The 27681-nt window shown below is 36.5% G+C and overlaps 2 protein-coding genes across 10 annotated transcripts in view; one reads left to right on the top strand and one right to left on the bottom strand.

Annotated features, from left to right (window-relative positions):
* CACNA1C (calcium voltage-gated channel subunit alpha1 C) overlaps positions 1-27681 on the top strand; it is a 680405-nt gene that overhangs the window by 2092 nt on the left and 650632 nt on the right. The window lies entirely within an intron of this gene.
* DCP1B (decapping mRNA 1B) overlaps positions 1-27681 on the bottom strand; it is a 53116-nt gene that overhangs the window by 22367 nt on the left and 3068 nt on the right. Inside the window, exons 2-3 of one of the 2 annotated variants that reach the window (XM_023642896.2) lie at positions 24838-24878; positions 20726-20853 (exon numbers count right to left, since the gene is read on the bottom strand). In XM_023642896.2, the coding sequence (XP_023498664.1) occupies positions 20726-20853; positions 24838-24878 (169 nt within the window). The remainder of the gene's footprint in view (positions 1-20725; positions 20854-24837; positions 24879-27681) is intronic. The other variant, XM_023642899.2, reaches the window with a different exon arrangement.

The following is a 27681-nucleotide window of genomic DNA, read 5'->3' as shown; positions in this document are numbered from 1 at the left end:
GAATAATGGAACCCGAGATGTCTCGTATTGGTCCTAGCTTATGGCAGTGAATGCTAGAGCAGCAATCACGTTGCCCATGGACTGCATCCAGAGACGGCAAACAGCCTGTGTTTTGCTACTCTGTGCCCAGTCTGTACTTCCACCCTGTATGGAATGCTTTGCACTAAAAATGCTTTCTTCGTCATGTTCTTTAATGCCTTTAAAGTAATGTTCTTTCATTTACCTTCTGCCTGAGCTTTACTGACCAAACACAGACACAATCTTTTAAAAACAAAATCTTCACTGGCCACTAAGAATCTACATAGCACTGTTATCTTTGGCCCCTGCTCTGGTTCTTTTCATACGACATAGTTTTACAGCACCTCACAAATCAGTGATCCCATGATCATGAAATATTGGAAGGTTCACGGTAGACGAGAAGCAGTTTCTATTTTACGGGTGACTAATACTCATGAATATTTTGGGGGTAACAGAAAACCTAAACGTGAAGTAAAAATAACCTTCGTTTTCTAAATGAACTCCATTAGAAAGTTAATGCTATTAATAACAACAAAAACAACCTCTCAACTAAAGCATTATACTAATTTGGATTAAATTAATATGTATCTCCAACTACATATGAGAATTTATCTCCAAAGAAAAAGACAGATTTACCTTTTAAAAAGTTCTCATTTACAACACACACACGTTATGTCATTAGACCTTCCTAACCTCCAGAGGTCATTATTCTCCCAAAATGAGGACCTTAGGGCCTTCTACTATCCTCAGTTTCGTAAAAGGTCAGATGGAATCCTTCATTACACAGTACTAACTTCCTAATTTTATTTATTTCTGGGGAAAATTCCTTTAATCTAAGAGATTTAACAGAGTAAATAAACATTTTTTAAAAATTACGAAGAGAAAAAGCCATAGGTAATAATAAATATAAGACAGAACAACGTATTCTGCTTTGTTAGCCATTTAAATTTATATTTTCATTTTGTTCATAATCTTGCTGACTAATTTCAAAATATACTAGACTACAATTAACAAACAGGAGTTCCCTAAACTGTCTTCTCCCCTATCTAAGCTCCTACTTATCCCCGAAGACTCAGTCTTTCTCCTTCTTCTAGGCATATACAGTCTTGACTTTTTCTTTGCTCCTGTAGTTTTTTGTACATCCTTGAACTAAAAAAAGATAAAGCACATGTCATAATTATTTACACAATGGTTCCCTCCACTAGACTACGAGCTCCTGGAGGGTAGGCCTCTGAATTGAAATCTAAGACCTGAAGATCTTATATCATCAATACTCCTTGTAATTGCTAAAATTAATAGTTATCATTATTGTGGCTTAATTAAACTTTGCAGACTAGATGTGCTAGATCCTCTGTATCGATTGATTACACCTTCCACCAGGGATTACAGCACGGGGATTCGCGTACATTGCCCCTTTTATTCTCCTTCTGACTTCACTCAGAGTTTCTTTTGCTCCAAACATTTGGTAATCTTAGACATAAGTAATGTTGATGGAATTTTGTCACTAGGGTATGAGCTCCCTAGGATTGTATGTTTCTATCGATCCTGGACTGTGTAGGCACTAATGTACTCATGTGCGTTAGTATTACAACAATTCTACCACACGTCAGTGTTCCTAATTGACTACCTGTCAGGCACTGACAACTAAGTGCTCAAAAAATGCAATTAATCTGCAAAATCACACGCATGTCTCTTCAGAGTATCACAGTACTTTGATCTAGCAGAAAAAATAAGATAATTATATTCTAGTCATGTCTGATAATAGTAATCCGAAGCTTACATACACAGGTACCTAAAATGCTTTAAAAACACATGATTTATATGCAATGTCAATTATTCCAGCAACACACTGAAAATGCATTATCTTAAGTGAATCCCAATGTAGCAAAATAAGTCTAGTCTCATATAATTGTAGTTTATGAGAAATATATATTTAAGTTAAACATAAAACAGTACTTCTACAGGACAAAAATTTGTTCTAATGAAAAACAGACCTCCTCATATTTGAATCAGATTATTTAATCAAGTTTTTAATGATTATAGGAATAGGTTTGCTGAAAATACCCTAACTATACAATATATGATCACTGAAACATTTCTAAGATTTTATATAGCAGTAGTCTAGCAAAAGGAGCCTAATGCTACTTCTTGATTGAAGAAAGGCGAGGCAGAGTTTCCGTACTTTCTGCGTTTTGACCTTCATCTCTAATTACGGATACAGCAGATACCATGTTTCCCAAAGCCCTTTACGTTATAAACAGTTAAATCATGTTTTGATTCTATTAAATAAGAGCTCTAAGGTTTATATAGGATAATTCTAATACCAGTTCTTGGCTAAAATTGTTTTCTTTCTCTCAAACCCATAAGAACATGAAAAGACTATAATTTTTCCTTCTGTGTATTCAGAAGTAAATTCGCCCAACAGTTTCAAATTGATTATCTGGAACTATTTTCTAAGTGATTTTTGGACAAAAATCAAGTAATATAAAAAACAGACTCTAAAAGAATAGACACGAACACTCCATGTAGCCGCGATGAGCACTTGCTACACACAACACACTGTCATTGGCTAGAAAACTAACTGAAAGACGCTGCACTCATCAAGCATTTCAGGAAACGCTGAGGAATCCAGTTTCTCTCTGCTAAGATTTAGACTTCTACCATGCCAAACTGGGCTCTCAAAACAAAATCTAAGAGACAGCCCCTCTCCGAGCAACAAATGGAGGATAGAAATCCAAACAGCATTACCACACAGATGTCTCCTTGGTCAAGTTGAGGATCTTAAAAGCTTTTACGGTTTAGGATAAAATAAAAGTGACTTCACTTTAATTTTACTCTCACATAGCATCTGTGTATCACCATATAAGACTTTGCCACATGGGTTCTTTCTCCTCTAAGCATGCCAGATTGCAACAGTAAATAAGTTTAGAGATGCATATACATTTCCCCATGAAATTCATGTGAAGATCCCATATACAAGGAGTCTAACTGTAAATAATAATAATAGAGGCTGTGTAAATTGGGTGGTCAGAGAGAAGAGGAGTACTTTTTACCCATACTGTATGTACGTTTACGTGTGTGTGTTTAAAGGAGCTATCAGGTATCACAACTCAACACAAGGAAAAACAAAAACATGAAACCCAGAGATAGCACAGGGCTCAAAAGTGAAGTTTTGCTTTACATGAGGCTTTTCAGAGCCATTTCAATTGACAGAATGCCAGTTCTTTACATAGTCTTCTTTAGAGTTCAGATCTCTTTTTTTCAGCATGAGCTGAGCACTGACAGAGAGAACAAAAAAAAAGGTAATTCTGGGTTTAAGGTCAGAGTGACAAATTTCATCACTCAGGTCGCAGGAGATGTGTAACCCTTAATCAGATATGAAAACACATTAGCTCTCCAAGCAATGATGCATAGTGAACAGATCAATTTTTTGGTTAGCATGGCAAAGGAGGCTGAGAGAGACAAAGTAAGATTCAGTGACCACATTACAGCTTTTTAATTTCAGTGGCCTTCTTTCTTTCTCACAAAGCAGCGCAGACTGAGCTGGTGGAGAGCCCCTGAAGGTTATCTAGTGCAACCGACGACTCCTCTCACACACACTAAAAAGCCTTAAGATTGTGTAGATTACCTACTCTGATCGGATAAGAAGTGTCAAATTCCTTGTCTCCCATTCTACACTGCACATAATTTGAATGAGTTTACTTTATGGATCTTATATCGCTGGGTAGATACTGAATAGGATATTCTACTGTTATTCCTGCAAATACGAAGATTTCGCCCAGTAAGAATGTCAAGTATTTTATCCATATAATTAATTTTAAGATATTTCTTGACTCTAGAGGGCTTCAGTTCAACAAGATCCCTAAAACTGTATGCCAAAAGGCATGTAGCTATGCAAATAGACGTTTTTTGAGGTGCAGAAGTACAAAGCACAGAGCCCTAGAACAATGCCTGGCACACAGTAGGCAATCAAAAAATATGTGAGGACGTGGGGAAGGGAGGCAGGCAGGAAGTTCATCAGATTCTCGAAGGGATTTGTGACCCAAAGAAGGTTAAGAAGTACTATTTGAGTTTTTCAATATACAGTAAATATCTTTGAATAGAATAATAAACTCTCAATTATCTGTGGGCTGATAACGTGGTTTTCATTTTCTTAGTAGTAAATTTACAGAGGGTTCACTTTTAACCTTTCATATTGCTTTTGTAATAATTGCCTGAACTGATTCTGGTTAAGAAAACAGATGATAAAGTCTCAAGGTTTTAGAATACGTTAAGTTGGAAGACCTTTTATTCCTTTGTGTAGCCTGTGGTCTCGGAGAGGGCTTAAAAAGCAGAGACTTCTTGGCACCCTCGGCCACAGAAGGGTGAATCACACAGTTCAGCTTTTTCGCATTAGCTTGAAAGGTGGGATTTTCTATCTCTACCAGGAAGTGGAGAATAGGGGGTATTTTGGAAAGCTGGGCAACTTTGTGGCTCTTTCTCAATCACCCCAACCAGAGCATCTTCAAAGCTGGACAAAAACATCAGACATGTATCCACATATAACAATTTTAGAATTAATAGAAATGATTTGGGAATTACTTTAAGTACATTGTACATGTCTACTCCTTAACCAGATCTGTTCATTTTCTGTGTTTGTTCAGTACCACAGACTACAAACAAAACACAAGAAATGGTCTCTGCGCTCAGGGGCCTGTAATTTATTACTCACGCCACTGCTTTCTCAATAGTCTACATAATCAATAACCAACTAATGGTAGCACAATGGCACAGCAAACATTTCACACAATGTATTCTAAGGACAGTAAGTAACGCTGCTTCCAAATTATGAGCTGTCTTTGTTTGCAAATTTGACTTTCTTACTGCTATTATTTAGTATGGGTATATAGTTACATTTCAACTGGAGCTTTGGAAGAAATTAGAGCTCATGCCTCATAATATGGCTATTATAGGACATATTATGAGGTGTAAGCTTTGTCTTATCATGTCCTAACATGTCCTATAACAGCCATCAAGAAAAGACCTATGATTATATTTTGAAATCCTATTGTTTCCTACACATTTTGTCCCAAGGAAAGACTGCAGAATAGATGCTAAGGTTTCTCTCTGCTAGAAAATTGACTTTTTAAAAAAATTGACTCTTAAGAGGGAAGTGGAAAGTTAATTCCTTCTTCTTAAGAAAAAGATTACTGTACAGGTTTTCATATTCTCAGCAAAAAGAACCCTTTCTTCCCTGCCCATGTGGAGAAAGCAGATGTTTCAAGCCAGAGGAAAGGGGCACAGCATTTCTATCCACCTGGAAACTAGAAACACAAATTAAACTACTTCCACCACCTCAAATTACTTAAAACTCTCAGTTGAGGTCAAGTTACATGAAAGACTTTGGTGTCATGTTGGTTTAAAGTCTTGAAGATGTTTTGCAGAATAAGGATGGTTGTGTTTCCAGGTTGAGGAAGCCAAGATACAAATCTGAGAAGAGTCAGTGTACCATTCTAGTCAACTAAGAAGAATCCAGGTTAGATGAAGCAATGGTTAATAAATGCCAGGAGGCAAAAGCAAAGTAACAAATTGTACTTCAGTACTCATTTCTTTAAAGTCTTCTTTTATAAGGTAAAATTATTTCTACTTTTTAAAATTGAGAAACAATTTATATACAATGCACAGATTTTTTTTTTATTGAGTTATTGATAGGTTACAATCTTGTGAAATTTCAATTGTACATTAATGTTTGTCATTCGTGTTGTAGGTGCACCACTTCACCCTTTGTGCCCACCCTCCACCCCACCTTTCCCCTGGTGTCCACTAAACTGTTCTTGGTCCATAGTTTTAAATTCCTCATATGAGTGGAGTCATACACAGGTTATCTTTCTCTCGCTGGCTTATTTCCCTTAACATAATTCTCTCAAGGTCCATCCATGTTATTGCAAATGGAATGATTTTGTTCTGTTTTGCAGTTGAGTAGTATTCCATTGTATATATGTACCACATCTTCTTTATCCATTCGTCTGTTGCTGGACACTTAGGTTGCTTCCACGTCTTGGCTATTGTAAACAGTGCTGCAATAAACATTGGGGTGCACAGGACTTTTGGGATTGCTGACTTCAGGCTCTTTGGATAAATACCCAGTAGTGGGATGGCTGGATCGTATGGTAGTTCTATTTTTAGTTTTTTGAGGAATCTCCATACTGTTTTTCATAGTGGCTGCACCAGTTTGCATTCCCACCAGCAGTGTATGAGGGTTCCTTTTTCTCCGCAACCTCTCCAACATTTGTTGCTATTAGTTTTAGATATTTTTGTCATTCTAATGGGTGTAAGGTGATATCTTAGTGTAGTTTTGATTTGCATTTCCCTGATGATCAGCGATGATGAGCATCTTTTCATGTGCCTACTGGCCATCAGTATATCTTCTTTGGAGAAACGTCTGTTCATGTCTCCAGCCCATAAAATGCACAGAATTTAAAGTGCTCAGTTTGATGAGTTTCGACAATAATACACTCCTAATGTAATCAACCACCCAAGACATAAAACATTTTCCAGTCAACAACTACACCACTTTCACCATCAACCCCAGCAGAGACGACAATTTCCTGACTTCTGTCACCATATGTTAGTTTTGCCTGTTCTGAGACTTCACATAAATGGGATTATATGGTACATGCTCTTTTGTGGATGGCTTCTTTTGCTCAGGATGTTTTTGAGATTCCTCACGTTGTTGAATATATCAGTAGTTCATCCTTTTTATTGCTGGGTAGTATTCCATTATATGGATATACCAAATTTGTTTACCCATTTTCTTATTGAAGAATGGACAACTGGGTTATTTCCAGCTTTTTTTTTCTATTTTGCTATTATTAATAAAATTTTTAAAAAGATTTCTGTAAAGGCTTTGCACGGACATATGTTTTCATTCCTCTTAAGTAAATACCTGACAGGAACTTGCTGAATCATATGATAATTCTATGCTTAAGTTTATAAGAAATTGCCAAACAATTCTCCAAAGTGGTTGCCCCATATTACCCTCCCTCCAGCAATGCTGCAGTTGCTCCACATCTTCACTTAGTAATGTCAGTTTTTAAAGATTTTAGCCATTCTAGTAAGTTACGTGCTATTCTCATGCTGGTTTTAGTTTGCATATCCATCCAGTGTACAATAAACTTACGAAAAAGTGTTCAATGTAATTAGCTATGGAAAAATGCAAATTAAAACCACAATGAGATATCACTTCAGAACTCCCAGAATAGCTCCAATTAAAAGGAACAATATCAAGTGTTGACAAGGATATGGAGCAACTAGAACTCTCATACACTACTGGAGAGAGAATAAATAGGGACACACCTTTACAAAACTGTTCAGCAGTATCTACTAAAGCTAAATAAACCCCTATACTATATATTAAGGGGTTGTTATAAACCTCCAAAAAATAAGTGCATATACCCTCCTAAAAAACATGAACCAGAATGTTCATGGCAAATTTATTTACAATAGTTCAAAACTAGAAATAGGGGCTGGCCCCGTGGCTGAGTGGTTAAGTTCTCACGCTCCGCTGCAGGTGGCCCAGAGTTTCGTTGGTTCGAATCCTGGGCGCGGACATGGCACTGCTCATCAAACCACGCTCAGGCAGCGTCCCACATGCCACGACTAGAAGGACCCACAATGAAGAATACACAGCTATGTACCAGGGGGCTTCGGGGAGAAAAAGGAAAAAAAATAAAATCTTAAGAAAAAAAAAAACTAGAAATAACTTAGATACCCATCAACAGGAGAATAGATTGATAGATTGCAATATACTGATGCTATAGAATACAATGCAGCAATAAAAAGGAATAAACTATTGCCACACACAATAACTCAGAAGTCTCTAATGATTAATGTTGAGCAACTCTTTATTTGCTATTTGTATATCTTCTTTTGCATAGTGTCTGTTAAATATTTTGACAATTTTTAAATTGGTTTATCTTCCTATTATTGAGTTCTAAGAGTTATTTAAAGGCATAGCTCATTTTGTTGTGCTTTGCTTTACTGTGCTTCACAGATATTGTGTTTTTTAGCAGACACTCTACTAGCAAAAAGATTTTGACTTGGTGAAGGCTCAGATAATGGTTAGCATTTTTTAGCACTAAAATATTTTTTAATTAAGCTATGTACATTGTTCTTTTAGACATAATGCTATTGCACACTTAAGACTACAGTATAGTGTAAACATAATTTTTATATGCAATGGGAAACCCAAAAATTTATATGGCTCGCTTTATTGCAATATCTGCTTTATGGCAGTGGTCTGGAACTGAACCCACAGTATCTCTGAGGTATGCCGATAATATTCTGGATATAAGTACTCTGTCAGCTATACGTAGTGTGAGTATTTTTTCCCAGTCTGTGGCTTGCCTTTTTACTTTCCAAAAGGTATCTTCAGAAGAACAGAAGTTTTTAATTTAATGAAATATTTACTTTTGATGGGGTAGAATTTATCATTATTTCTTTTACAGTAAATGCCCACAAGATTCCATTTAAATCTAGTGCTGGTAATAACTATCTGTTTTAAACCATCTCTAATAAAAAGTTATGGATTTGGTTGCTTCTACAAAAATGGAAAAAAGGATTTCTTATTTAATTCTCAGATAAAATATCTACAGCATAAGACCTATTAAAATCATATGGCCATGGATTAAAAAGGTTATTGGAAAACAGGGACATAACCTGTTTTCATGTATCATAATTAAAATATCAACTTTGGAGTAGTGAATAAACTTCTTAAATATCAAATCAGAGTATCTCAATAAAATAATTTGAAGGAAACATCCCATAAAATGTTTTATGGAACTTAAAGAAAGTTTTTTTTAAAAAATACAGTCACTTAGTGAGACGGTTACTCCATTTTTTTTCTTCTTTCCCAAAGCCCCAGTGCATGGTTGTATATTCTAGTTGTAGGTCCTTCTGCTTCTTCCATGTGAGCTGCCACCACAGCATGGCAACTTACAGATGGGTGGTGTGGTTCTGCGACTGGGAAGTGAACCCAGGCCGCTGAAGTGGTGAGAGCACCGAACTTAAACCACTAGGCCATCAGGGCTGGCTCTAGAAAGTTTTTTAAAGAACATTCACAGAGATGAAATTAAAATTTTCCCTCATTTTATATCTCTTCCTAGAACTATTTAATTTCTCAAGATGAGGATGTACGGTATTCTCACAACTTGCAATTATTTCTAGGAACCTTTAGGTAAATGTTACTCTTATCTATACAAAATGAACCTTGAGGAGCAGAGCAGTTTCTCTGTAAGGTGGTGAAATTATTTAATATTTTCAGTTTTTACCCAGGAACCACACAGTGTTTAAGGTTTTCTTTATTGTTTGTTGGCTAATGCCCCAAAAGAAAAAGATGACAACAAATAGTTGTAAAAATTTTGGTTAAGCTTTACTGGGTGCCTTAATAAAGAAATGTAATAAAAACAACTCAGTACTCACTGTAAATATTTAATTGTACACACTTAATGCAAGGAATTAAGTGCTGAAGGGGAGTAGAAAGATGCCTTGCCCAGAAAGTGCTTGCACTCTAATCGAGAAACTAGGACATATATTACATATACGGTAAAATACAAGTACTAGGAAGTGGCCGTTGTATATTTCTAGTTCGGCATTTAGGATATTATTTTGAACATACAGTCATATGCCACATAACAACATTTCAATCAACAATGGACCACACATATAACAGTAGTCCCATAAGATTAGTACCATATAGCCTAGATGTGTAGTAGGCTATACCATCTAGGCTTGTTTAAGTGCACGCTATGATGTTTGCACAGCGATGAGATCGCCTAACGATGCACTTCTCAGAACGTATCCCCAACATTAAGTGACATATGACTGTATGTTTGTCTTTTGTGCTAGCAGAGTAAAGAAAGAAGGGATGCGTCTTACTCATTACTGAACTCCCAAAACCTAGCATAGAATCAAAATCGGTAGGCAAGTGCTCAACAACACTCAGGAAAATGAACACGAGAGGTCTATGTTGCACCCAGAAATCACAGCTAGATAGAGGGGTTACAAAAACATCAGAGAGGGATCAAGTTTTGGTTGGGTTTTGAAATATGAGTAGAATTTACCTCGTTGAGATTGGTCAAGGTGAGGGAGAGAATTCAAGAAGAAAAAAGAAGAAATATGTTTAAAAGCATAGAGACAAGAAATTAAACAGTATTCTGGGCAAGGATATAGTTGAATTTGGTTAGAACGGAAGGCAAGTGTACAAGAGTAATGGTGGACTTGGCCAGACAAGTAAACCGGGACGTGCCTATAGCAAGCTTAAAACGTCAGCTTAAAACTTACTTGGTAGGCATGTAAGATTTTGAGCAGGAAAATGACTTGATCAGACTTGTGCTTTAGGAAGATAAGTCTAGCAGTGGTTTTGTCCGGAAAGGATAAGTCAGATGCAAATTGTAAGACTAATGATACATCATCCTCATTATGTGTTCCTGAGTTCAATTTGCTGGGGTCTTTTAATGATGAAATACAAATAACACAAAGTTTATCATTTTAACCATTTTTAAGAGCACAGTTGAGTGGCATTAAGTACATTCGCAATGCTGTGCAACCATCAGTGCCGTTTGTCTCCACAACTTTTTCTTCTTAAGATTTTACTTTTCCTTTTTCTCCCCAAAGCCCCCTGGTCCATAGTTGTGTCTTCTTAGTTGTGGGTCCTCCTAGTTGTGACATGTGGGACGCCGCCTCAGCATGGCTTGATGAGTGGTGCCATGTCCTCGCCCAGGATCTGAACCAGCGAACCCTGGGTTGCCAAAGCGGAGTGCACAAACTTAACCACTCGGCCACAGGGCCGGCCCCTCCCCAACTTTTTAATCATCCCAAACTAAAACTGCACAACCGTCAGCACCACCTGTCTCTAGAACTTCTTCACCATCCCAAACTAAACTCTGCACCCATTAAACAGCAACTCCTTCTGACTTCCTCCTGCAAACCTCTGGCAACCACTCTTCTTTCTGTCTCTACGAATTCACTATTCTAGGTTCCTGGTATAAGTGGAACCACACAGTATTTGTCTTTTTGTGTCCGCCTTATTTCACTTAGCGTAATGTCTTAAAGGTTTGTCCATGTGGTGTCATGTATGAGAATTTCATTCCTTTTTAAAGCTGAACAATATTGCAATGTGTGTATATACAACATTTTGTTTATCCAGTCATCTGCCAATGAACATGTGAGTTGTTTCCACCTTTTGGCTATTGTGCATAACGCTGCTATGAACATTACTTTGTGGTATTTTTGTTGAGGATTTTTTATATTTATATTTATGAGGATTTGGGTCTATAATTTTCTTGTAATGTCTGTCTTGTTTTGGTATCAGGATAACGTTGCTCTCCTAAAATGAGTTGGGAAGTATTCCCTCCTCTTCTATTTTCTGGAAGAGATTGAGCAGAACTGTCATTATTTCTTCCTTAAATGTTTGGTAGAATTCACCAGCGAAACTATCTGAGCTGGACTTTTCTTTGTTAGAAGGTTTTCAACTACAAATTCAATTTCTTCAATACATATGGAACTATTCAGGTTATCTACTTCTTGAGCACATTTTGACTTGTGTTTTTCAAGGAATTAGTCCATTTCATCTGGTTATTGAATTTATGGGCATGGAGTAATTCATGGTATTTCTCTTATTACCATTTTAATGTCTATAGAGATCCCTTCTTTCATTCCTGATACTACTACTTTGTGTCCTCTCTCCCTCTTTTTTTTCCCTTGATCAGTCTGGCCCAGGGTGTTTTCAGTTTTATGACTCTTTTCAAAGAACCAGGTTTTGAGGGCCAGCCTGGTGGCCCAGCGGTTAAGTTCGCACGTTCTGCTTCAGTGGCCCAGGTTTCACCGGTTCAGATCCGGGTACAGACCTACGCACTGCTTGTCAAGCCATGCTGTGGCAGGCATCCCACATATAAAGTAGAGGAAGACAGGCACAGATGTTAGCTCAGGGCCAATCTTCCTCAGCAAAAAGAGGAGTGTTGGTGGCAGATGTTAGCTCAGGGCTAATCTTTCTCAAAAAGAAAAAAAAGAACCAGCTTTTGGTTTCACTAATTTTCTCTACTGTTTTTCTATTTACTATTTCACTGATTTCTGCTCTTATTTTTATTATTTCTTTCCTTCTGCTTGCTTTGGGTTTAACTTGCTCTTCTCTTTCTAATTTCTTAAGGTGGAAGCTTGAATTATTCATTTGAGACCTTTCTTCTTTTCTAATATAAGTATTTGATGCTATACATTTCCCTCTAAGACAAACTTCAGTTGCATCTGACATGTTGTATTTTCATTTCCATTCAGCTCAAATATTTTCTAATTTTCCTCTCTCTTTGACAGATGAGTTATTTAGAAGTCTATTTGTTTATAAATATTTGGGGATGTTACAGATATCTTTGTGTTACTGATTTCTATTCAATTCCTTTGTGGTCAGAGCATTATTTTGTATGATTTCGATTTCTTTAAAAATTTTAAGACAAAGTTTATCTTGGGGAATGGTCCATGAGCACTTGAGAAGAATGTGCATTCTACTGTTGTTGGATGGAGTGTTATATAAACGTCAATTATCTCAAGTTAGTTGAAGTGTTGCTCAATTCTCCTATATCCTTGCTGTTTTCTATTTGTCCTATCAATTATAGGAAGTGGAGTATTGAAGTCTCCAAGAATAACTGCAGATTTTAAAATTTCTCCTTTCAGTTCTATCACTTTTTGCTTCACACATTTTGAAGCTCTGTTGTTAGGTACATATACATTAACTATTGTTATATATTTGGGGTGAACTGATCCTTTTATCATTATACAATGTCCCTCTTTATCTCTGGCAATTTTCTTCGTTCTAATGTCTGCTTTGTCTGAAATTAATATAGACACTCCAGCTTTCTTTTAATTAGTATTTGCATGGTATATCTTTCTCTATCCTTTTACCTTTACCCTAGCTATATCATTACATTTAAAGTGGGTTTCTTGTAAACAGCATGTATTTGGGTCATGATTTTTAATCCAATGTAAAATCTCTTTTTTTTTTTGAGGAAGATTAGCCCTGAGCTAACATCTGCTGCCAATCCTCTTCTTTCTGCTGAGGAAGACTGGCCCTGAGCTCACAACGTGCCCACCTTCCTCTACTTTCTATGTGGGACGCCTACCACAGCATGGCTGGCTAAGCGGTGCCATGTCCACACCCAGGATCTGAACCAGTGAACTCCGGGCCACCGAAGCAGAATGTGCAAACTTAACCACTGCGCCACCAGGCTGGCCCCTGAAATCTCTGTCTTTTAATTGGTATGCTTAGACCATTTACATTTAATGTAACTACTGACATAGTTGGATTTGGATCTACCATTTTATCTTTTATTTTTGTCTCCCCTCTTTTTTGCTCTGTCATTACCTCCTTTCTTTCCTTCTTTTGGGTTATTTAAAAATGTTTTAGGGGCCAGCCCCAGAGCCAAGTGGTTAAGTTCATGTGCTCCACTTCAGTGGTCCAGGGTTTCACCAGTTCAGCTCCTGGGTGCGGACATGGCACCACTCATCAGGCCATGCTGAGGCGGCATCCCATATAGCACAACCAGAAGGACCTACAACTAGAATATACAACTATGTACTGGGGGGATTTAGGGAGAAGAAAAAGAAAAAAAAAGAAGAAGATTGGCAACAGATGTTAGCTCAGGTGCCAAGCTTAAAAAAAAAATTTTGGGGGCGGGGGGGCTGGCCTGGTGGCAGAGTGTTTGCATGCTCCAGTTTGGATCCCCGGCACGGACCGAGCACCACTCATCAAGCCACACTGTGGCGGCATCCCACACACAAGAGAGGAAGATTGGCACTGATGTTAGCTTGGCGACAATCTTCCTCAAGCAAAAGATGAAGATTGGTAATAGATGTTAGCTGAGGGCTAGTCTCCCTCACCATAAATTAATTAATTAATTAATAATTTTAGTATTCTATTTTAATTTATCCATTGGTTATATCTCTGTATTTTTCTTTTAGTGGTTGCTCAAGGAATCGTAATATACATACCTAGCTTTTCATAGTCTATTACAGTTTTTATTTTACCACTTCAAGCAAAATATAAAGACTTTATGACTATATATGTCCCTTTCCCCTCCCCTTTTCATTGTAGTTGTCACATATATCACATCTACGTACACTGAACCCCCTCCTGACAATGTTTTAACTTAGCTTTCAATAATCATTATGTATTTTAAAGAACTTGAGAGGAGGAAAAAATAAGCATATTCTATTTACTCACATACTTATTCCTATTGCTCTTCCTTCATCCTGCAGTTCCAACTTTCTCTTTGGTATCATTTCCCTTCAGCCTGAACAATTTCTTTTAGCATTTATTTTAGAGCAGGTTTGCTGACAAAAAATTCTTTTAATTTTCCTTCATCTGTCTTTATTTCACTTTCATTCTTGAGGGATATTTTCACTGGAGATAGAATTCTAATTTGACTGTTCTTTTATTTCTGCACTTTAAAATGTTGCTGCCCTGTCCTCCAGACTCTATGATTTCTGAAGAGTAATCTGTACTCATTCAAAACAGTGTTCCTCTATAAGTAATGTATCATTTTCCTCTGGTTCTTTACAAGATTTTTTTTTAAACCTATTTTTTAGCAGTTTAATTGTGATGTTTATGGGCATGGTTTTCTTTGGGTTTATCCTGTTTGGGGTTCACTGAGTTTCTTGAATCCATCTATTTGTGCCTCACCAAATTTGGAAAGTTTTTTAGCCATTATTTCTTCAAATATGTTTTATACACCACTCTTGTTCTTTTATGGGACTCCAATGACACAAATTCAGACCTTCTGATATTGTCCCATAGGTTTCTGAGACCCTGTTTGTTTGGTTTTTTAATCTTTTTCTTCTATATTCTTTGGGTTGGATAATTTCTATTGATCTCTCTTTAAGTTCACTGACTCCTCTTTCCTCCGTCATTTCCATTCGCTATTAAGACCATCCAATGAATACTGTATTGTTCCATTCCAAATTTTCCATTCGGTTCTTTTTTATACTTATTTCCCTGCTGAGAATTTCTACCTTTCCATTCATTTCAAGAAATTCTGTTTTACCTCATGGAGCATAGTAACAACAATTGTCTTAAAGCCACTGGCTTATAATTCTAACATCTAGATCATTTCAGGGTGGCCATCTGTTGATTGACTTTTCCCTTGAGAGTTGGTCAGATTTTTCTGGGTCTCTGAATGATTAGTAATTTTCTATCGTATCTTGGACATTTTGATTACGTTGCAAGACTCTAAGTCCTCCTAACACCCTCCAGAGAAAGCTGATTTTGTTTGACAAGGCAATTAATACAGTTAGGGTTATACAGGAAGTTCTGTCTTGCCTTTTGTGGGCAATGGTTCCCAAGTCAGCTCCATTTTCAAAGCTGTTTGTGCCTGCCCCATATATATACAACTTGGGTGTTAGTCTGGGACTTGGATGGAGGTTTACATTGTAGGTTAGTTCTCAAAGCCTTTGCTATGTTTCTTTAGCTCTGTTGCATGTAGGAGAAGCACAGGGCTGAAACCAGGACTTGTGTCAGTTCACATACAGATTTAGGGAATCTCCTTACCCAGCTCTCTCCTCTAGAATCTCCCCTACTCTCCAGGTCTCAGGGGCCCTTTTTCCCACTCCTCAGGCTGAAAAGTGAGGGTTTCTCTCAGAGTTTTAGCTTCTCACACTGTCAGGCAGTTCTTATAGCTTGAGCTGCCCACAGGATGAAGCAAAAGAAAGATAAAATATATAATAGGCTTTTCTTCACAGTCTTCAGACCACAGGGGCCCTTGTTTCCCTTTCCTATGGCACTGACGGGCTGTTTCTCAGGATCTTTAGGTGCCTGTGCCACCACCATCACTGCCATAGTGGCAGTTCAGCTTTGCACTGCAACTGGCTTCAGGGTAGGGCTAGGAGAGAAAAAAAGGGGGGAAGGGAGTGATTCTCTTCATACTTGGTAGCTCACAGGAGTCCACCTCTAGTCTCCAGACTAGAAAAGGGGTTTCTCTGTTTTTTGTTGTTCTCATCCACAGTTCTGTGACTTGGCCCACTCTTGAGTTAAAGCCAACAGATAAAGAATTAAAGAATAAAATCCTGAAACTCATTGCCATTCTGGTTCTTCCAGTTCTTACTTCCTTCCCCAATATGCCTGTTACTGCTTACTTTCAGAATACTCAACTAGTTTTTTTTCTGTATTCTGTCCAGAACTTTTTGTTGTAACCAGTGGGAGAGATACGTTGTAGTGAACTTACTCTGTTTTGGCTAGTATTGGAAGCTTAATCTCTTTTTATTATATGGAGTTATGAAATACCAGTAACAGGTAACAAAACCCTGAATTGGAATGGATGTGGGAATGGAAAGGTGGAGAGAGTTTCAGAACCTCTACAAAACTAAGACTTAGCAACTGGCTATGAGGGCTTCAAAGTTTACTCTACTATTACCATATGCTAAAATACAATTTATAGATTCCTAGCTTTACCAATGATCTGTTAAGATAAATGGGCACCAGAAGTCCTCTGCCCTGCTGCTAAGGAAGTTACACTCTCAGAATCTACACAAGTTCTACTCTTGAATTAATTTTCCTATAGAAATCAGGCTATACATGCTAGTGTAATACTTCACATGTACATCACTACAATGTCAGTGTGCTATGCTTCAGTAGGTACACATGGGCTAAAAAAGCTCTTGTGAGTTGACTTAGAAACCTAACCACCAACTAAAATATTGTTTTTGTGAATGTATTCTGATATCCAAACCCTTGTAGGTTTATGCCTTTTTTAATTCCTTTGCTATCATTTCAACAGTTTCAGGAATGTTTTCAATCTGCCATATTTAACCAAAAGTCCACCAACCAATCTTTAAAAGGAGACTTCTAGGACATGGCCCATCTGAAAGATGAGGACTGTCTGTAATTATTTCCATTCAGTGTACCATTTTCCATTATTTATAGCCGTTTTTCCGAGATGCTACAAATATCAATAAAGGATTTAAACTGCATTTCTTTTTGAATACAAAACTACTCAACATGATAAAGTCGCTTTAAAACTGAGGAGAGTTTTCTAAGACATTTTGATCCTAAATATCTTGATTTTGCCGTTTCTGATTTGCTCTAAGCTCCAGGCTTACGTCTGCAATGAAATCAAGCAACTCAAAAGAATTTCATCCTAATCCTGTAACCATAGACAATGATATATTCAACATGTTGCTCTAGCTCTGAAATCTATCTGTCACTGCTGTCTGTAATTTATCTTAAATATTATGATATCTTTGGGAAAATACATTTCTAAAATATACCTCCATACATCAAAATCTTACTTGTGAAATGAAAAACACAGCAAATGGTTACTAAAGGGGAATAATATAAAAGAAACAGTCAAATTCAGCTTTTCATTACATTCGTTTTTATTTGATATAACTGCAACACAATAGGTTCCCAACTTTAAAAAAAAAAAAAACTTGCTTTTTAAACTTTAGAGTATACACTAAAAAGATTAAGTACTTCTTAAAAGGTAAATCTTACTCAAATGCATCATACACATGTTAGCACTTTCACTGCTTGAGCGTGGGCTTTTAAAGCAGGCTTTCTCAGTTCAAATGCTGTCTCCGTCTCAAAACAGACCTGGACCGTGGTAAATTACTTAATCCCTTTAACCTCAGTCTCCTCAGAAACAGGAATAACAGCATTTCCAAGAAAAGTTGTGAGAATAACCTATATAAAGCCTTAACATAGTGCTGGTAGACAGCAAATGTTCAATAAATGTTTGTTGGATAAATGAATTTTTCGTCCTAACTTTAACAGCCATCTTATTTACTTTTAAAGCTCATATAGGTCAAATCCTACTATAACAAACTTCAAAAACTATTAAATCCTTTATTGTAATAAAACTATATATTTTGTGTTTGGTCAAAATTCAAAGTTACTTATTTATTAAACATCTGTTTTTATTATTATAATTAAATGAAGAGAGTTTGAGACTTTCACTTCTTTATTTTACTCTTCTAAATTCATCCAATTCAAGAGAGGGATAGTTATCTCCTTAGGTATACTAATTTTTTTAACCTACTGAATCTAAAAAAAACTCCATGAGAAAACACCACAAACATCTATCAACTCTACCTCTTGCAATGTCTAAATATGGTCTATGGCACACAGAGGCCAAAGATCTTGACTATACAGATCTTGAGGGGTACAGAGTCTTAAAAACAAGTCCTGAGTGAACCTGGGTTCATTGTCCAAAGGATGATGAGTGAATCTATATTCATTTACATACTATTTTCCTTAGAGAATATGCAAACCATATGCAATTAGGATATAAAGTATTTAAATTATTTAACAACACTTGAGAGGTACCTGAGATCCTGAAAGCACCTGGGGTAAGCCCTGCTGTGAACTTTTGATGACAGAGATTGAAAAGGCTTTTAGGAATAAACTAAACTAAAACCAAATGACTATGGCTGCAAAGGCAATCAGTACCAGATATTAAGGAGAAAAACAAAAGCAAAACAAACCCAGAAGGGTAAATAGATCCCTTCTCTTCCGTTCTTTGTTGTTCAACCGATTTCATTTTTCTTTCTTATAGAAATTCATTAGAAACACTTTAATATGCATGCCAAAGGCTGCCTTCAATTTGCACTCATGTTTAATAGTGGAGAGAGCAGTACAGGTGGTGTAGAAAAAGCAATGGAACTGAAATCAGAATTTATGAGTTTCTGTCAGATCTGTCACCTCACTGAGTCTTAGTTTTCTCATCTGCTAAATGGCAGGGAAAATGTCTGCTTAAGTTGTGATTATAAACTATGGTAAAATAAATGAAAATGCCTAGAACAGTGCCATTCAGTAGAAATATAAGGTGAACCACAAATGAGAGCCACATATGTAATTTTACATCAAAAAATAAAAAAGCAGATGAAATTAATTTTAATAATATATTTTATTTAACTCATTCAAAGTATTAACAGGTAGAACAAATAGAAAATTATTGAGATTTTTTTTTTTTACATCCCTTGTTTTGTACTAAGTCTTTGAAAATCAGTGTGTATTTTACACTCATAGCACAGCTCAATTCAGACTAGCCACATTTCAAGTACTCCACAGCCACATGCAGCTAGTGACTGCCATATTGTAAGACAGCACAGGCCTAGAAGCAAGGTGAGGCTTCACATGTCCATTAGATCCAAATAGTATTTCCTATCACATAAACCCTGCGGGACTTAGGAAAGTTATTTTTAAAATCAACCACATTAAAGAGAGTTTGTATTTTTATATTTTTGGTATAGTACTATGTGATTTAAAATCTAATATGTACTACTGTAATAAGCACTTAAAATATATCTATACTGATTAGACCAAGCATTTACCAAAACAAGAGCAACCAAAAGTGATTATTATAAGTCACTAACATTCATTTATTTTATATTTATTTTTGTGGTTATTTTATTAGGATTTGAATTATATATTAATTTGACATAGAATCTAATAACCTCAAAAAAGAAAAGAAAACCTGCTATTACCGTAAGCGCACAAACAATTCAAACTACAAGCTACAATTAGGTTAAATTACACCTTCCAGCAAAGAAATAGGAATAGAAAACAAAGTATTTCTCTAATTACTAAATTTTTCACTTCACAGGATCTACCATTAGTAAGTCATGTTACAGTTTTATGAGCTTTCATTTTTTTCTCATAAAAATTTAACTGTATTCCCTAAATAATAGGAATGACCACCTATCACGACAATTAATTATATGTGAATATAATTATAAGTAAATATAGCATCATTTTAATGCAATTCACTGGAGTTAAACATTAAATATTGCTTGTATTACATTCATTATTAAGATTACACTGAATAGTATACCGTAGGCAAATTCTTGTATCTTGAGCTCAAAGAGCAGGGTGGGAAATGTATGGAAAATATTTCTTAACTGTAAGGTCTTTTCAAATGTCATCCACAAAGCACAGAGCATGTGCGTGTACACACGTTTATATACTTATTACTGTGCTCTCTGTTTCTCTGTGTGGAGATGCTCCCGCAGTTTATATATTTTCCATCCCTTTTTCTCTAGGCTCCCCAATAGTCCAACACAAGTGGTCAGATAAGACACAAGAGCAAAATGGAGACAGAAATATTAGATAGGTGATTGCTACCTCATTTCAAATTTGACAAGGACCAGTTAGCCACCTAATACAACTTCAACATTACAGAGTGTTATGAAATTCTTAATGAACAAAACTCTTTGGACTTTGATTTTTCATTTGTTATGCAAAGGATGGCACTTCTGGAATACGGGCCCCTTCTGTCAAACATATTATCAAGGAGACTCAGTCAGAAGTGATACACAAGGAAAGTGCCACTAGATGAATCATTAATTCTATGTTCTACAGCACCATCTATTGTCCTTCTGTGGTCTCCTGACCAAGAATTCCTCCCCCAGCCCTGCTCAGGCTTAAAATCTCTGATGGGTTCACAATGCAGAGCGGTCTAGCTGCAGAAAACAGGGTTTAAATATTTACGTCATCATATTCACATTGTTTTCATTTAAACCTTCCCAAGGAAGAAGCTGTTCCCTCAACTAGGCATGCACTTCCCAAGCTAACCAGTGCTGACCCCTAAGTCACTGACACTAAACACAAACACACTGTACAACTGTACAATTTTAAATACTTGGCCAAACTAGAGAAATAAAACTACCCAATGAATTCAGAAAGACTCACATCTGGCATTTCTGTAGAGAAGGAAAGGGTCCTGGAGCTGGAAATCCAGGTCTTTAGTAATGGGTTCTGTCCTATTTTCCATGCTCAGCCTATTCATAATGGTGAACCCATGCTTTGGAGAGGCAGATCTAAAAATCACGAGGGGTGGGGAGGATATGAAAAGACAAGGCGTTCAGTACAGCACACTTCAGAAGACCTACATTCCCATGTGTCCCTCAACCTTTTTGTATGGATACATGGCTCTGTGCAAGCAGACTGTACACATATAAAGCAATGATTCTTTACTATTGGCTAATAAGACTAATTTATGGACCAATTCATATGTAACACACACACGATTATCATCACCATTCCATTGGTAAAATCAAGTCCTACTTATTTAACTACGTGAATATATGTGTATGCATTTGTGTGTGTGTGTGTCTATCTATCTCTTGTTTCCCTACCTAGGCTGTAAATTCCTTTAAGGCAGGGATGGTAACCACTTTTTAAAAAATTACTGAGAGATATTTTTAAAGAATCTCGATAGTTCATACAGAGTGTACATCACAATTATACAAAGAAATTCTTCACAGAAAATGTGAGTGTTGGTTTGAAATTGAAAGCTGCAAAATTTCTTACAGAAATGATGCAACTCTGGTGAATGAACTTGTGATAAGATACAGCATAATTAAAAGATTATATAATTTAATGCAAAGAGCAATTTTGTTTTCTTCAATTTAAAGCAAACAGCTTCACAGATTAACAATTATAAAAGTTGTTCTCCATAAAAATATGGTATTTAGTGACTGTTTAATTTTCATTTCATTTAATAAACCTTCAGTGCCTCCTCTCTGTCAGGAAGAAAGAACCCAAATTATACAGAGTATAAACCCTAACAACTACACATCCATTTGTCTACCCTTGGGTGACAGCGATGTAGTATTTCAACTGTGCAACTTCTGGTGACAAATGAAACACTGAAAATGAAACAAGCAGAGTTCATTTATTTACTTCAATCTAGGGCACCGGGGTAACAAACCCACAGAAATGTTATGAACAACAGGAAGAAAAAGTATTTATATGTTAGTTTTATTTCACCTCTAATCATCTGATGCTGACAAAGATGTACAATACAGCTACCTTACCACTTACAGAATTTTCTTTTGAGATCTCCAATTTAAAAATTGATGGAAGGCAATCTTTGCCTAACTTATTTTACAAAGAGGTAAAGTGGTGGTAGGCAAATAACCAATACTAGAAATAATCACAATAATCATTTCAACTTAAATTCTGAGCAAGAACGAAAATTGACTTCCAAAGATCTCTGACAGAGGGTCCTCTGGAAGTGTCAAGTTCAGAAATCACTAGTGGGTGTCTCTATGAACTCTCTATTACAGAAAGGAAGACATGGGAGGAAATAAAGGAAAGAAATAAATTTTAAAATGGGATTAGGTGCTTTTCTACAAAATCAGAATTTGATTCTTCAATTATTTCATTATCACAACAGGATCTTACCTCTCTAATAGCATGGGTACTATACCATGTCATAATTTATAAAATAGGTTCGGGGATGAACATGCCAATCGCTCTAAAGCACTATCTATAAGAGAAGTCAAAATATATTACTGGCAGCTCCATTACCTGTACCCAAAACTCCCTTTTGATTTTTACGAGTTTTCTGTCATTCTCTACTGAGGAACGACCTCAACATAGTAGAATCTGGCATCTGGCAGTGGGGGGGGGGAGGGGGGGTGGAGGGGTGGAGGTAGCACTCCGGTTCTTGAGAAGTTAGATTTGGGGAAGAGATTAACAAGTAAGGAAGGATTTGTTTCTCAATTTAATGGTTTGTTTAATTGACAGCTCCATTAAGAACTCAGAATATATTAAGAAGTACTTGAAAATACAAACCGACATTTGGTTTGGGAACAAAAGAGAAAACACTTGTATAATCTGCCACTATTCTGTACTCAAAAAAAAAAAAACCCTACTAAAAATCCTTAAAATAAATCATTAATGCATATTAATATATCTTTTCTTTCACGTCTCAAAAGAATAATACTTGTAAGAAATGAATGAGAACACATATTGTGTGCTTAGCTCACAGTAGACTTCAATCGTTTGGTTTTCTTTTCACATTTCAGAATTCTTAAGAGCAGTCTATACTGAATAAACTCACTTGGTGGTGTGCTCTGGTGCTTTTGGAATATTTTGGAACATAATGTAAACTAACACAGCCAATGACTCTTGGGCACTATCAACACTTTTCTGAAACTGTGAATAAACTGACCTCCTCATTACCTACTCTGACGGCCTCACTCATCCACTCTTTTCTTTCCACTCCTACTGCTGTTTCCCCCTCCAGCTACGCACATAGACTTCCACCATTCTTGCACTGTGCCCGCAACTGGCCTCTTTGTAGTGTTTTAGTTCTGCTTCTATCTTTATGGCCGACTCTTTTCTGTATCCTTGCTGGCCTGAAAATGCAATCATCAGCCCTCATCAGTTTCCTCTCCTTCAGAGAACACTTTTTCTCTCATGGTTTCAATGAATAAATTAAGGAAGATGACCCCCAACTCTCTACCTCCAGCCCTGACCCTTTCTATCCTGAGCAGCTGAGCATCTCTATTTGAATGCCCTATCACTCCAAAATCATTATTTCAAAATAAAATTAAAACTTATCCTCAGACAAGATTCTTCACCTCCTATCTTTCCATTCACGAATGATTTTCTCATTCTCTCAGTCTATTTCAAAATCTTAATGTTATTTTTAAAATTTCACACTTCCCCTTTTACATGCATTCTTTCAATAAATCCTTTTCATTTCAACTTCTATCATTCCAGTCCATCTTTTATCATCTCATATCTACTGCCCTGCAATCATCTTCTTAATGTCCTCCCTAACTCCAGTTTCTTCTAGAACCAATGCATCCTTATAATGCTCATACACTGACCTCCCCCATACATTTTGTCATAATTCTATTACTTCTCTGTTCATAAACCTTCAATGACTCCCTACTGCTAAGAAAATAAATTTCAAAATCCTTAGTCTAACACATTCCAAGCCAGCAAAATCTCTTCACCTTTATTGTCAACTTCTAAATAATATAAACCAATACGAGCCCTCTGCACCAGAGTCATTTTACTTACTGTCCCTTTAATACACTAGGTTCTACAGCTCTACTTATCCCACTCTTCCTACTCAGACTGCCCTTCCCTCTCCTCAATGCAGGCTGAGTTTTACCTTACTCCTGAGGCCTGCTCAAGACTCACCCATTCTGTAAAGCCTTCCACAATCACAGCAGACCATTCACTGTTTATAACCTACCAACTGTCTATCTATATTATGTTTTATCTTTAAACATGAAATGCTATGTGTAAAAAACATATACTTGTGCGTGTGTGGGGGCATGTGTGCATTTTCTGTCTCCCCAATCACACTGTGAGCCCTAGAAGGGGTTGTACGAAGCCTCTGCAGTTTATCTTTGCACTCTCACTGATGGTGACAGACCTTAGCTATGACATTTTATGTAAATCTCCTTAAGATAGTTTAGGTATTAAGACAATATAAATACTATACATCTCTGTGTGCATGTGATATTAACAATATCTGATAAAAATTACTAATAACATGAATTTATTAGATCTATCCTGAAATATATCCTATTATCTAGACAATTAAGGTCTCAAAGACATCTTTAGTTTTGGATCACGCTTCTTTAGAGCGAAGGGTCGGGGCAGGGGAGGTGACCAATTACACTATTTTCCAAATATTGATTAAACAATCTAATAGTCTTAATAGTGTACTTCTAGTTCCTAGCCAATGCATTATATCAAGAACTTTGCACCATTCATTTGAATTAAAGAGTAAATATTTAATACTATTTTAAAAAGAACACAAAGATTTAAGTTCATCTACATTGAAGTTTAAATTATATTCTGAAATTAGTATTCATCACACTCCACCAGGTGACATTATTCAGTAATCCCTCCCTTACATCAACGAATAACTTCAAACTAAGATTCAGTTCTTTACTTCTCTTTGAAATAAAACAACACTCAAAGAAGAGTGACACAATTGAGCTAAAATATTATTTCAAAGAATGCCAGTTATGAAAGTAAAATACTCTTACCTTGTGTAAACAAATAAGGTTCCTTCCACATCAGTCTTCTCCTAAGAAATAAAAACAAAACACACAGCAAAATATGAAGTACATTCTCTTCATTACAGTAACCATTCACAGAAGTTAGAGAACATAAACTTATAGAATAGGAACTTTATCCAGTTTCAAGTACGGCCAAATCCACACAGCATGTAACATGAGGGCTTCTTCTCAGGGAAGGGAGGAAAGAGGTTCTCTGCCTGACTGGTTCTGCTATTAAGCAGCAGGAAGCAATCATTCTCCTTTTGTCATTTACGAAATAAACCATCATTATCTCTCTTTACCAAAAACAGGAATAGCAACACACCTCTGGCTGAAACAGTAAGAAAATACATGTGCTCCATGGATTTCATTAGAAAGAGATTATAGTAAGTGTGCTGCCTTTTCCTCTATCCTCCAAACTGGGGATATGGCAAGCTGCAGAAAGCACTGGCATCTGCATTTCGTTATCCTTCTCTTTATTTTCTGGGTTCATTTTCTCTTGCCATATCCTGTCACCTAGGAGAGCAGATGATCTGCCAATACCTACTTTGACTACTACATAGAACGATGCTGTACTTTTCAGACAAATTAGTCACTACTTGGTGCGGAATGTTTAGAGTCAAGTTCTGAACTTTGAAATAAAGTTGGACAGAAACACAACCAAGCTTGGACTCAAAAAATCTGCCTGAGAAAAACTAGGTGAAGTGGTAAAATTAAAATGATAAACCACCATTTCAGTTCCTTTGGAAAAGCTCTTTTCCACCTTTCCAAAGGCAAGAGCCCAGGCCCTGATGAAAATGTTCATCAGTATAATACATATGAAAAAAACACTTAAGTATCTATTTCTTTGATTAACTAGTAATCAGACTGTTAGAATTCAGAATTTAAAATGTACTTTTGCTACTTACATGGTTTAATTTCAGCATTCTATTTAACCTCCCCAAATTTATTAATAATATCCATTACCAAAATCGCTCGAAAATTTACTCTGTAATTTTGGTGAAAAATACACTAAGAACAAAGGTGTAATATTAAGATGGTAATTTTTAAGAGGCACACCAAAAATTGGAAGTATGATCCTGTCACATGCTCAAGTAATTGCAGCAGTTTTCTTGGTCACCTTAGTTTAGTGGGTCTCAAAGTGGGGTTCCCACATCAGCAGCATCAGCAGCATCTGGGAACTTGTTAGAAATGTACACTCATGGGCCTCTCCCCAGAACTAGTGAATCAGAAACTCAGGGGTGGAGGGGGCAGGCAGCAACCTCTTTTTTATTAAGACAACCAGGTGATTCTGCTATGTGAGAACTCTTGCCCTGGTTCAATAACCTATGCTCTGCCCAGAGAACTACGTTAGGAGTCGTGGACACAAAATCCACTAAGCCCCAAATTAAATTAAACATCACCAAATACTGTTTTTTAGAAGCAAATAGCTATTAAGAGTAAATCAGTAACAAGATTTTTTAATCTTCATATTATACAATATGTAATTAGAAATAAAGAATTTATCAGTTAAGACAATTTTAGCCAGTCTTTTCTCTAATATATAACATTGCTAAGAAAGTCAGAGTTCATCCTTAAACTGGATACACTATGAAGTTTGTATAAATCAGTTCAATGTACTATGAAAAGCATCCTTATTTCTCAAATGTGGCCCATTTGCCACTGTGCTTTGAAAAACACCCTGAATCAAAGCGCAAAACTATACAGAAACATTATCTTTCTTTGTAAACAAACAGCGTCAATTCCTATCTGCTGAGAAATCTGTATCGTGGGTGCACTTTAAACACTAGGAATTACTTAAACCATCACAATCTTAATCATTGAGAAAATGGCCACTACAGTACAATAAACGCTACCCAAACAGTCTAAGAATTTGTAGGCATCCCTAAAGTCTAACTGGTACAGTTGCCAAGTGTATACTAGCCCATAGAGCCTTTAAGTATAAACTTGTACAAATTAAATATTTGGTATTATCTATTACATTGATAGGAAACTGAAGCCAAGATACAGGTGATGGAACTAGGTCTTAGAACCTAAATGCACTGTCGGATCACTTGCTACAAACCCACAACACCTTCCTGTCTTCCAGTATCTGACCTTGGACTGTTTCAACTTAAAGATTCAAATCGGGATGTTTACTTCTAGCAGCACACGTAAAACTAATAGCTTTTGACTGTTTCCTTTCTTCCTTGATGAAGTAGTAACAGAAATCACCTTTTCTTTAAGGAAAAAAAAAGACTTTGCCCATTTCAGTTTTGAAAAACCCAGCATCAGAAATGCAAAAAGCATGCTTCTCCTTAGTCTCTAACTCATAACAAACAATTCTTAAAACTGAGATTTTTATATAGCATTACACACAAAAATCATGAGTTTGTTCACGGAACGGAGTTATAGTTCAGCGATTCCAACATTGGACCTGGAGCGGGATTCTTGCCAGGTCATCCTGGGCTAGTTTATTACTCTACATCTCAGCTTCTCCCCTGAAGAGAGAGAACCAGCCTACACCACTCAGATCTTTTGATGACAAACATTTTTAAGTGCTCTATGACACCTGGATAAAAGGGGCTTTGGAAATGTAAATTTCGGGTCCATTTCAGACATAAGAGACCAGAAATTTGAGCTGTTTGCTCAAATTCATGCATTTTCCTGGTCCCTCCACAGTTATCCAAGGGTAACTCAATTTTTTTTTACTTCTGGGCAAAGCCCAGGGTTAGGGGTATGGGAATTAGCTAAAACAAGATTTTATTAGGTCATCCAAGTAAGGACTTTTCTCAGTTCTAGGGGATTTTAGCTTAAATTTTAAAAGTATAATTTAATGATTTAATGTTATCC

Source organism: Equus caballus, chromosome 6, assembly GCF_041296265.1.
Source record: "Equus caballus isolate H_3958 breed thoroughbred chromosome 6, TB-T2T, whole genome shotgun sequence".
Classification (NCBI taxonomy): Eukaryota; Metazoa; Chordata; class Mammalia; order Perissodactyla; family Equidae; genus Equus; species Equus caballus.
The sequence above is the reverse complement of the archived record's forward strand: the minus strand, read 5'-3'. Positions and strand labels throughout refer to the sequence as shown.